Raw genomic sequence first — 11,363 nt, 5'->3', positions numbered from 1 at the left:
TACCTGCCACCTGCCTCCATGCCCCCTCATCCAACACGTCCCTGACTCAGGCAAACACTCTCATGCGTCATCCCACTGGGGCCTCTGCTTTTCAACCCTCCCCATCCTAACTCACCTCTTTCAGCTCAGACTTTTTAATATTGGCTTTTCAGATCACTGAGCATATCTTTAAATGGTATGGATGGACAAACACACACAACACAAATATCAAAATATACCCATTTAAATTAAAAACCTTTAATTCTCTGGGTTTGTTGTAATTTATCCATAGCAATATTTCATATTATATGCATAAAATCTCCCAGTTCTTTCTTGGGCATGTCTTATTCCCCCTATTCAATGGCAGGGTCCCCATGGATGGAGACCAAGTCTTACACAAGTCTTATCTTGTACCCCCAATAACACCTAGGAAGGAAGCTCACATGTATAAGCACTTCCTATGCAGGACAGACTATTTAGGGGAGAATAAACAGAAGGATGTGTTGAGAAAAGCTGGGGTGCCGAGGATGGCCAGTTTGCCTTTACTTGTCCAGTCAACCTTATCTCCTGGCCACGTACCCAGAAATGACTGTTTTCTCTCTCGACTGGAGGCCTGGAGGTCCGAGTGATTTATGCAGCCCTTCAGAGGACAACCTGGTCCCATCTCCCCAGGTTATTTCAGTAACCTGTTATCATCTTTGTATTTTTTATTGTCTGTCTGTAGTTCTGTTGTTTGGGGACTGCACGTTTCCAATTTTAATAATTCTTTCCCATGGCTCCCTTCAACGTTCACCAAAATCGTACATGCCCCTGACTAATAAAAGCAGTATTTTTGGTCTCTGCGGCTGGTGCTATGGGGCTCTTTGGTGGTGAATAGCCTGACACAGTGCTCAGTATAACGAGAGAGTAGCTACCGCAGCTACCCAAGATTCTCTAAAATTGCCTGAGCAAGTTGAAATCCAAAGCTGGTGACTAAGGAACGATGTTTTAATCATCTTTTCCATCGGAATCGGGGCCCAAAAAGACAGACTAGAGCTAAAGCTTTCAGAGGCCAGGGACACCAGCAAGTCTAAAACTCAGCACCAGGGTTATGGCTTGTGTCTTCCAGCCCTTGGAAGTGCCAGCACTGGGCTGAACTGTTCTGGCTCCGCTCACACAGGCCAAGGCCACTGTGAAGTCCTTTGGCAGGGCCAGTTCTCCCCCAGGCAATGATAACAACTCACCCTTCTGACCCTCACCTAGCCACTTCTTTATTTCCTTGCACACATAGGACTGGTTTGGAAATGCCATGAATTAAATGGATACCAGAGGAATGGTACTCTGAGAAAAGGGCCTAGCTCCAGTCAGACAGTTCTGGAGAGACCGAGGAGATGCTGAAGAAGAAGCCTTTTTCAGAGGTTGTCCATGGAGCCATAGAGAGAGGATGGACCGCTGCCGGGAGCAGAGGGATAGCGCCAAGCATCATCGTCCTCCAGTGATTTGACCCAACCATGTATCCCACCATAAAAGTGTGGGATGAAGAGCTTTGACGAAGGTCTGTCAAAGAAAGTGGAGACTGAGAGATACCTAAGGTTAGATGGAGTCAGGGTTTTAGGGCTAAACATTCAGACAAGAAGAAAAAGCCAGGTTTTCCTTGAAGAGAAATGAACATTTAAAGAGTGCACCAACTTCTCATGCCTTGAGTAGGAATCAGCAATGTGGGCTGGGCTCAGGTAGGCAGTTCTTCTGTTGGTCTCGGCTGGGCTTCCTCATGTGTTTGCAATCAGTTGAGAGTTGATAGGCTGCCAGTTAGGGTGATGGGGGTAACTGGGCCCCCTTCTCTCATCATGTGGCAGGCTAGCCCAGGCTCATGCACCTGGTGGTGGCTGCAAGTTTCCCAAGAGCAGCAAGAGAGGACAAGCCCCATGCACAAGAACTTGTCAAGTCTCTGCTTGTGTCACATCTGTTATTGGGCCACTGGCCAAATCAAATCACATGGACAGTCCCAGATTCAAGGGGTTGAGAAACAGACTGCACCTCTTGATGAAAAGGGAAGAGTGGCCATTTTTCACAATCTGTACAAATTACAAAATCCAGAGAGATCTAGCTTTGGGATTTAGGCAAAATCTATCATTTAGGCAAGGGTGGGAGTAGGAAGTGTTCCTTCTTGAGAAAGGAAGGATAATATCTCTCATCTCCCAAGAGCATCTAGAGTGGCAGCCTGGTGAGGCCCAGGGATGCCTGTCCCACACTCAGGTGTCCTGGAATGACGAAGCTGGGATGGCAGGAACAACTCATGGTAAACAAAGTATAAGACACACAGAAGATCCAGGGGAGTCTGTGGGGGAAATGGCCCATATTCAAATTATAAGGAGACAATATATTCTTTTCTTCTTAGATTCCTTCTCAGTCTTCTCTATTTTGCATTACGGTCTTCTCCTCTTTTTCTCCCTCTTCTCTTTCATGTGTATACTTTATTTTATTTTTTTATTTTTTATTATTTTTTTGGTGGTACGCAGGCCTCTCACTGTTGTGGCCTCTTCCGTTGTGGAGCACAGGCTCCGGACGCGCAGGCTCAGCGGCCATGGCTCACGGGCCCAGCCGCTCCACAGCATGTGGGATCTTCCCGGACAGGGGCACAAACCCGTGTCCCCTGCATCAGCAGGCGGACTCTCAACCACTGTGCCACCAGGGAAGCCCTCATGTGTATATTTTAATCATTTATCAAAAGGCACCTGATGACAACCTAATCAGAGTGCAGAGGGAGGCAGGGCTCTGTGTGTGGCACCAAAACCTGTGGAGAGTCCAGGAGAGGGGAGGACAGGCAGAGCCCTTGATGTCCAAGACTCAGACGTTGCTGTGCCAAAAGAGAAAACGCAGTTTATGTTCTCAGGATGGAAGAAGAAATACCACTTCGACAGCTCTTGCTTTGTTCCAGCCACTCAAGAACTGTCATTCGAACAGTACACTGAAGCCATTTCTGTGATTGTCCCACAGGTCACTGTCACTGAGCTCACCACGGGCCTGATTTCAGTGTAACAACAGTCATTGACTAGTGACTGGGAGGTAATGGGGCTAAAAGGTATATTTTGTCTGAAGCTATCTTCTGCTGTCAGTGAATTCCTTCTAATAGTAGTAATCAATTCTGTCTCTAAGCACAGCACAGGAGGTATAGAAAAGAAGACTGTAGGCATAGGCATTTTCTGGAAGTTAGCAGTCCAGAGCTAACTCCCTTTTAGAATTGGAAAAGGAATCCTGGTTTGGCTAAGGAAGGAGACTGGGCAGGATGAACTCTGTGGGTGAGAAACTCCATGTGTGGGAATGTGCTCACACGTAGTTGTTTTCTTGATAAGTTTCTCAGACTAGTTAGATGGGCACTGAGGTTTGCAATCAGCCTTCCTGAAAGGCTGCCCCCCATCCCTTGCTAAAGCAAAGATCAGCAAATCTTCCAAGGTGGTGGCCAGAGAAGGTCCCGGGCCTGCTGCTTCTTGGATTTGTGTCTTGTTCCCGTATTCTGCTTCTGATTTCTAGTCATCCAGAGATTCGTCTTGAAAACAAACATCAGACCACAAGGGACATCCTGGTTGGAAAGTCACTCTGGGGGAAGAGCAGGAAGAACCTGATTAAAGAAACCCAACCCAACACAACAGATGGTTCCCTGGGCAGAGTCCACACCTGTTCAGAGCCTGGCACACCCTGACTTTTAGGGCATTTCATTAGGCTTGTGACTACTGTCCCTAAGCCTTAACTGGTGCTGAAGCCAACATACATCTCATGAAACTTAGTCCCACGGCCACAGAATAACTTCTCACCCCTTTAAGGATAACTGCAATGTTTACTGTTCCACAACAGGTAGTGCAGGTGGTGTACCATAAACCTGATATCACCTGAAAGTTCCTTCCCTACTCACAGTACTTTGGTCATCACAGTTTTTGTTTTGGAGGGGTTAATAATCATGCCAGAACCTTTTTCTGTTCATGTTCTCTCCCCATACTACACACTAAAGAAAATGTGCAGCTTGGAATCATGAAAAACAAAATGGCGGGAGAGGCGGGGTAACTGAGGAGGGGGCAGAAGCATCCAGGCTTGGAGAGTGGCCTCTGGAGTACAAAGGCACCTTGGGAACCCACATCTGTGATTGTCCCCCAACAACCTCTGAGGTCACATTTGGGGGCTGAGGGATGGAACGAGCTGCTCTTGGTGTTTAGAAAGAAAACAAAGTCTAAATAAGGCCACTTACAGAAGAGACAATTAGCTGGGCAGGGACTGAAAGACTTCCTTCACATCTACTGGGCATAGGACAGTTTACACTCAATAAAACATCAAAGGAAAAAAAGTGAGCTGTCCTTCATGAACACCGATGGCTACTAACCTCGGGAATGTGGACTCTTTGGGGCATTTGATGCAAGTTACAAACCCTCACCCTAAAAGGGATAAGGGATGGAGAGGAAGGCACACGTAAGCATGCATAGAGCATAGATCGTCTGCACGCAGACCTCAGAAGCCCACCTAAAGGCCTGTGGTAGTAATGAGCCCTCGAAACCCTGATGTTAAATGCTTCTTAAAGCTCGTCATTAATGCTCTCGAATACTCTACACCTACGCACCTGCTACTTCTGCCTTTTTTCAATGCTCCAGGGGCCAACACTCACCTACTTCACCTGGTCCTGGATAAAGGGAAGCGGGGGACAAACCAGCCTGACACCTGCGTTCCCCAAGCAGGAGGCCCCGCTCCCTCCACCTGGGCCCCACTCGGCGTCTGGGGCAGGGCCCTCCTTCTCAGCTCTCCCTCCTCCCCAGCCCCGCGGCTCCTGGACAGCGATAGTGCACGCTGGCTCCCCGCCCAGACCCCGTGGAGGCTGCCTGGGCCTCACCGTCTTCTTGGCGGGTTCCTTCTTCCTCCTCTTCTCCGAGTTGCTGTGGTAGGGCAGGTCACGGCCGCGGTAGGACGGGCCCCGGCTGAGCTCGCGCTCGCTGTAGGGAGGCAGCGCGTCGTCGGGCGCGTCCTCCTCTTCGCCCTGCGGCGTTCCCTCCTTGTAGGTGGACGGCGGCGACCAGGCGTAGTAGGAGGCGCTGCGCGGGCCGAGCTGCGCGCTCAGCTTGGACGGCGTCTCGAGGCTGCCGCCGCGGCTGGCGCCCTCAGGCAGCGCCTGCCGCTCCACCCCGGCGCCCCGGAACGAGTGGTCGTACTTGGGCACGGCGCCCGGCGTGCGGCTCACCAGGCGGGGCAGGTGTGCGTCGTCGGGCGGCCGCCGGCGCGGGGGGCTGTAGGACCAGCCGCGGTCCGCGTCGGTCAGGGGCTCCCGGCTGCGGCTCCGCTGTCCGTAGTACTCTTCCAGCGAGCCGTCCTGGTAGAAGCCCCCGTGCGCCCGCGCCTCTGAGCGCTCGAAGCGGCTCCCGCCCCGGGCCTCGTGGTTGTTGCCGTCCGCCCTGCGGGACCGCGGGCCGTAGGAGTCAGCGAAGGCCGCCAGCTCGTCCATGGAGACGGCCGGTACCCCGGTGGCGAAGTTCTTCCGCGACAGCATCTCGGATTTGGAGCGCTGCTGGCTGCGGGCAGAGGAGGCGCTGGTCAGTCCAGGTAAGCCGTGCGCGAGGCAGGGAGCTTGAGCGGGGACCTAAGGGACCCTGTCGTGTCTGGGGCCTCGGTCAGGAGACCGAGGTCCGAACCACGGCTCCGCTCCTGGCTGGATGAATCACCTCGGGCATCTCCCACGCCTCAGAATCAACAAACAACAAGCTCAAGGCGGCCATGCCCGTCTCGAGTGTTAGTGTTAAGGATCAAGATGGGGTTGGTTGTGTGGATAAAAATACTTCGTGATCTACACGGTGCTGAAACACACGTTGGGCCTTCTTTTGGCCATTACGATGTGACCTCTAGTTGACAGCCTCCTGACTCACTCCTCACACCCTCAAAGCCAGCGTGGGTGATGTGGGCCTGCAGTACACACAGCAGTGGCCCACGGAGTCCCTGTAATATTTGGTGACAAACAGAGGCCTTTTCCTTCCTCAGAGCCGAGGGCAAGTTACCTCTTGGGGTGGCAGGCAAGAGGGAGCCTGCAGTTGGTACTTTGAGAGAAAAGCAATAGTATCTACTGCCCCTCCAGACACAGGTTAGGTGAGTGGGGAAGGTGCTGTCCGGTGGGCACTGGCTACACAAAACTGGACAGACAACTTGGCCGCCCCACATTCATTGGCCATGTGACCCAGGGTAAGTTCCTTAGCATTTGTAAGTTTCAGTTTCCCCAACTTAAAATGGGGACATTAATAGTACCTCCCTTTTAGAATTAGGAGACTCAAATGCAACAGTATAACACGTTTGGCACTTCACCTTTCACAAAACAAATGATCAAAAATGATGGAGGTGATGGGTGGGGTTTTTTAGAGGTTATAGGATAAAACGTGAGAAGAGCAGGGAAATGTTAACAAGGTTCATTAAGGGGTCTAGAGTACCCTCTTCAAAGAGCCTTGAGTGATTACTTCTGCTCATGGTGTCCCAAGTGTTCCCTTGCTTAATAAATGTGGGAAAGGGACGTTCAACGGCCCACAGAGAGACGTGGCAGAATAACCTAGAAGGGCAGACAGAGATGCTGCTGGATCACAGCAGCCTCACGTGCACCCTGCCTCCCAGCTCCTGCCCCCTCACGCCCAGCACCAGCGCTGCCCGGCCACAGCCACCTTCACCTATGCCCGAAGCTCTCCAGATCCTCTTTGTTATACTCCATGGCCGAGGGCCCCCGGCTTGGCCCGCTGCTGCCTCGCATGACACCTGACCAGTAGTCAGGATTGCTTTCCAAGTCCCCAGACACAGGGAACTGTTTGCTTCGCATCTGATGGTAAGACTGGCGGAAACTGCTGTCTTCCTCATGCAGGGAGCTGAGTTCCGAGATGGTGTTGTTATCTGCAGGGACAAAAACCAGGCATGACAGAGCTTCCTACCCATAGAACAGAAGGGGAACTCGGTTAACGGCTGAGACTAGAGGCTTTGGGAAACTCCCACCCGAGGGCCTCAATCCTGTCCAGGGTGGGTTGTAGACCTGAGCTAGTGGTATTTGTATTCTTAACTCAGCAGGAACTGGCTCCAGCTGGAAGCCCACTTGCCTACAGAGAGGGAGGCTTCCTACATGCTCTGTTCTTGGAATAGGAAAACAATTGTTATTGTTCCACCTAAGGCAGGCTTCCCAGAACTCGGGCTCTCTACAGCTGGTCTCCTCCTAGTACATCAGCATCCTTGCTCAAATATTTTTCTTCTTGTTGTTTAATTCAGTGATGAGCCGTGATGATCCCAGGCATGAGGCAAAAGGTGCAAAAAGAGAGAGAAGCCACAGACCACAGGATCTTCCCTACTGTTGGCTGAGTCCCAAGGTGGGGCCTTCAGAGTCAGTGCTACAGCTCCGCTTTAGAGGCACCCCATTCCAGCTTCCTGCAGTTGTGCCCCTCCCCACAGAGCGAGGAGTCCACAGGGCCAAGGGGGTGTACACACCTAGTGGCCATCCACCCCCCCCTCTGGATGTTCATCCAGGAACCTGGACTATCTTCCCCAAACAATACCAAGTCCATTTCCAGGGCCTGAGTAGACCTCTTCCACTCCCCAAAGAGTATGGGGCCATGGGTGGCCAGGACAGCTGTTTGGAGGTGCGGGAAGAAAAGGGGAAGGTTGGGCTGCACTTAGGGCTTCTGGGCCTCCGCTTATACTCTGGTCCTAGCCCAAAAATGTAAAGAGGGAGGGGATGGTCACAGCCTGCTCATTTCCTAGGGTGGCCTAAGTAGCTTTTCACAAAAGCACTTGTGAATAAGGACCAGAGTCACGGTCTGGAAAGAAAAAAAAAGAACAAAGAAACTATTTATTTATGAAACTTTGAAATGGGTTGAATTTCACATGACTTAAAAAATAAATCTAGCGAATCTATTTGTAATGTAACTGAATCCATTCGTTTTCCAAAAATCCTTTGAACTTCAAACTGTTATCAAAATCAACATTTATAAGGTGTAGGGCCCGGCTGCTGAGCAAGAGGTAAACCGAGATCAGATGTGGGAAGCACAGATGTGTGTCTCAGTTTCCCCTCTACCTCGTCTCCTCCCTATATCCCCAATGGTCCTTAGAGGAGCAGAGAATTTTTGCTGGTTCCCACCCATGAAGGGAAGGGAGGGTCTCCTCCCACAGCATAAACACAGCCTCCTTGTCCTGTTTCACCAGGACACAAGGCTGACCAGGAATGCCGTTCAGTTTGGTCATGTGATCAGCTGGTTTTGAATTATAATCTAATTATAAGCCTTTTCTGCCCCGTAAGGAGAATGGGCTAGTCCGTGCCTATTTTAAAGGAAAACAACTCAGATCCTAGTGATTAATCAAATCTAGAACCTTTCTTTTCTCATGATCCCAGCGAACTCCAATCTCCCGGGAACCGGAAGAGAGCTTTAAAATGCACCAAGTGTGCTTCTTGAAAAATGACATTATTTATTCAGACCTTTCCTTAAACTTCAGGGAATAATGGACAGTTTTCACTTCTCCAGATACTCAGGGCTAGCTCTGTTTCACCATTCATATGATGGACAGTCCAGGCTGTATGCTGCTCTAAAATTTCTGCCACAGTGAACATGAACATCAACATACCCCACTTCACAGACACCTAATAATGGAACTCTAGAGCAAGATCGGCAAACTTTTTCTGTAAAGGGCCAGATAGTAAATATTGTAGGCTTTGCAAGCCATACTGTCACAACTATTCAACTCTGCCATTGCAACATGAAAGGAGTCATAAGTAATACAGAAGTGGATTGGCATGGCTGTGTTCCAAGAAAATTTACTTGCAAAAACAGGAGGTGGAACATATGTGCCCTGGGAGCCGTAGTTTGCTGATTCCAGACTGAAATATCCTAAGAGCAACCCCCTATTTACAAGGGGCAGGCGAATGAGGATCACACTGGCTGGGAAATTCATGGGCCTGACCCTGAAACTCCTATTTCTTACAGAATCTATTACTCCCTTGCCGCACCTGAAACTATGAGACTCATTTTATGATGAGATCTTCAAGAGTGTCCTATGTCCGTGATCCACCCCAGGGTTTACTTTGCTCTTCAGGAACAGAACCTCTCAAACTAAAGAGAACTAGATTCCTACTTCATCTCTCTGCAGTTATGGTAACGTCAACCTGCAGGTTCAGGAGTGCTGGGCTCCAGTTCTGGCCCCGACACTGAGCTCTGGCACTGGTTACTTTCCCCCCTGCCTCCCTTGCCTCTTCCGTAAAATGAGGGAGGTAGATTCGACAGCCTCAGTCTCTTCCAGCTCCAACATCCTAAAGTCCTATGAGTTAGAAGTCTGTGGTCTTTGACTAGAAACTGCCGCTGCAGCTATGGCACATTCCACAGTTGGCTCCAAAGTTTCTAGTTTAACAAAAGGGCACAGGACGGGAGTCAGAAGAGCTGGGTTCTAGTCCTGATTCTATCACTTCAACCCTCTCGGCTTCTGTTTCCTCATCTGTCGACCCAGGCCATCCCTTGGACTCTAAGATTCCTTGGTCATTACCTTATGGCCAGCCAGCCCTTGGAGACCACTTTAATCCAGGCAGACAGAAGACATCACCTAAACTGAGATCCACCCTTTATTTTCAACCTCCGTTTTTCACTTTTTCTCTGTGTGTGTGAGATTCACAGATTTCCTCCATGGGCCCTTTCTCCTTGATCTCTGACTACCTCGTCTCTGTCCCCTTACAGAGATCCATGACAACACTGTTACAACTAGCTTGTCAAAGTGCAGTGACATCTGCATTCCTGACATTCCAATCTGGAGATGGTCTTTTTATAACCAGTGTGGTGGGTGGAGGCAGCAATGGATGCAACTCAGACAGGATGAAATTAGAATTGCAAACTGGGAGGAATATGTTGTCTTTAATCTGAATAAAGCTCCTCTAGTCTGGGACTGTTTCCCCAACAATGCCATCAAGTCTCTCGTGGATTCCAAGGCGAGGAGGGTTCAAAGAGAGAAACGTAGTGACCTCACTCCCAGGCCTGCCAGCACCCTCTGATCATTAGCCTGTCCGTGTCAGACCTGCCCTGTGATGCCTCTCATGACAGATGGTAATTTGGAATCCAAATCAAGAATCAGCTGTGTCAGCTGCAAAGTCTCCCAGGGCTGTGGGTGAGTTAAGGGTTGGGGCCCTGACACCTACAGACTCGGTAATTAAAACGTTCTTTGGACAAGAGGGGCAGCCTCTTTGCTGGCCCCTCAGCCTCTGCTGCTGGGCATCTCAAAGGAATGTAGGCCTCTTTTTTACGAGATTTCTTTCTTTCTTTTTTTTTTTTTCATCTTTATTGGAGTATAATTGCTTTACAATGGTGTGTTAGTTTCTGCTTTATAACAAAGTGAATCAGCTATACATATACTTATGTCCCCATATCTCTTCCCTCTTGTGTCTCCCTCCCTATCCCACCCCTCTAGGTGGTCACAAAGCACCGAGCTGATCTCCCTGTGCTATGCGGCTGCTTCCCACTAGCTATCTACCTTACGTTTGGTAGTGTATATATGTCCATGTCTCTCTCTCACTTTGTCACAGCTTACCCTTCCCCCTCCCCATATCCTCAAGTCCATTCTCTAGTAGGTCTGTGTCTTTATTCCTGTCTTACCCCTAGGTTCTTCATGACATTTTTTTTTCTTAAATTCCATATGTATGTGTTAGCATACAGTATATGTCTTTCTCTTTCTGACTTAACTTCATTTCTTTGGCAGACTTGCTCTTTCACTTTCACTGATAACGGCAAGTCGGGCAGCTGGACTGTCGTTCAATGCTAGGGCCTTTCATGTTGGAAAAAACTGATACTCAAGCTTCCACATCCTAGGTCATTATTTTGAATATATTTTAAAGGGAGTAGTAGGGAAAGGCTGTTTTAATAAAATATTTCCAACCCCAGGATTGCACGGCCCCAGCAGTACTGACTGCCCCATGGAGAGACACAACAGGAACCAAGATGGTATATGATTGCTCTTCTTTTTTTTTTAAATTCTATTATGGTTTATTACAGGATACTGAATATAGTTCCCTGTGATTGCTCCATTTTTCATACCAGAATCCCTTTTTTCTTTCCTCTATGTACTCAAAGCTACTTTCTTTAGGGTGGTATCACCAGCACCCCTACTAGTTCTGACCCTGAAAGCTCAGGCCTGCCCACGTATGGTCACCCCCAAATCCCCTTTAGCACGATGCACAGATCACGTAAAACTAACAGATGCTCACATCTGCCTCTCATCCTTCTGGCTGGATCAAACTGAGCCAGCTCCTTCTCGACATAGTATAGGACCTTCATGGAGTCTCTCTCTTTGTCAGCTTGGATCCGGTAACCTTTGCGAACTGTTGAGAAACAGACAAGAAGGTGAGGTGAAAAAAATCAGGAGAAGGCAGCTTCCATTTATTT

At 49.4% G+C, this 11,363-nt stretch overlaps 1 protein-coding gene across 1 annotated transcript in view; it reads right to left on the bottom strand.

Moving 5' to 3' along the window:
* Nucleotides 1–217: 217 nt before the first annotated feature.
* The window catches only part of ILDR2 (immunoglobulin like domain containing receptor 2), a 58,609-nt gene continuing 47,463 nt past the window's right edge, over nt 218–11,363 (bottom strand). The window contains exons 7-10 of the mRNA XM_060134099.1: nt 11,186–11,299; nt 6,639–6,855; nt 4,832–5,504; nt 218–3,555 (exon numbers count right to left, since the gene is read on the bottom strand). Coding sequence (XP_059990082.1) covers nt 3,520–3,555; nt 4,832–5,504; nt 6,639–6,855; nt 11,186–11,299 — 1,040 coding nt within the window. The 3' untranslated portion in view covers nt 218–3,519. The remainder of the gene's footprint in view (nt 3,556–4,831; nt 5,505–6,638; nt 6,856–11,185; nt 11,300–11,363) is intronic.

Source organism: Lagenorhynchus albirostris, chromosome 2 (genome assembly GCF_949774975.1).
Source record: "Lagenorhynchus albirostris chromosome 2, mLagAlb1.1, whole genome shotgun sequence".
Lineage (NCBI taxonomy): Eukaryota > Metazoa > Chordata > Mammalia > Artiodactyla > Delphinidae > Lagenorhynchus > Lagenorhynchus albirostris.
This window is presented reverse-complemented; position numbering and strand designations above follow the sequence as displayed.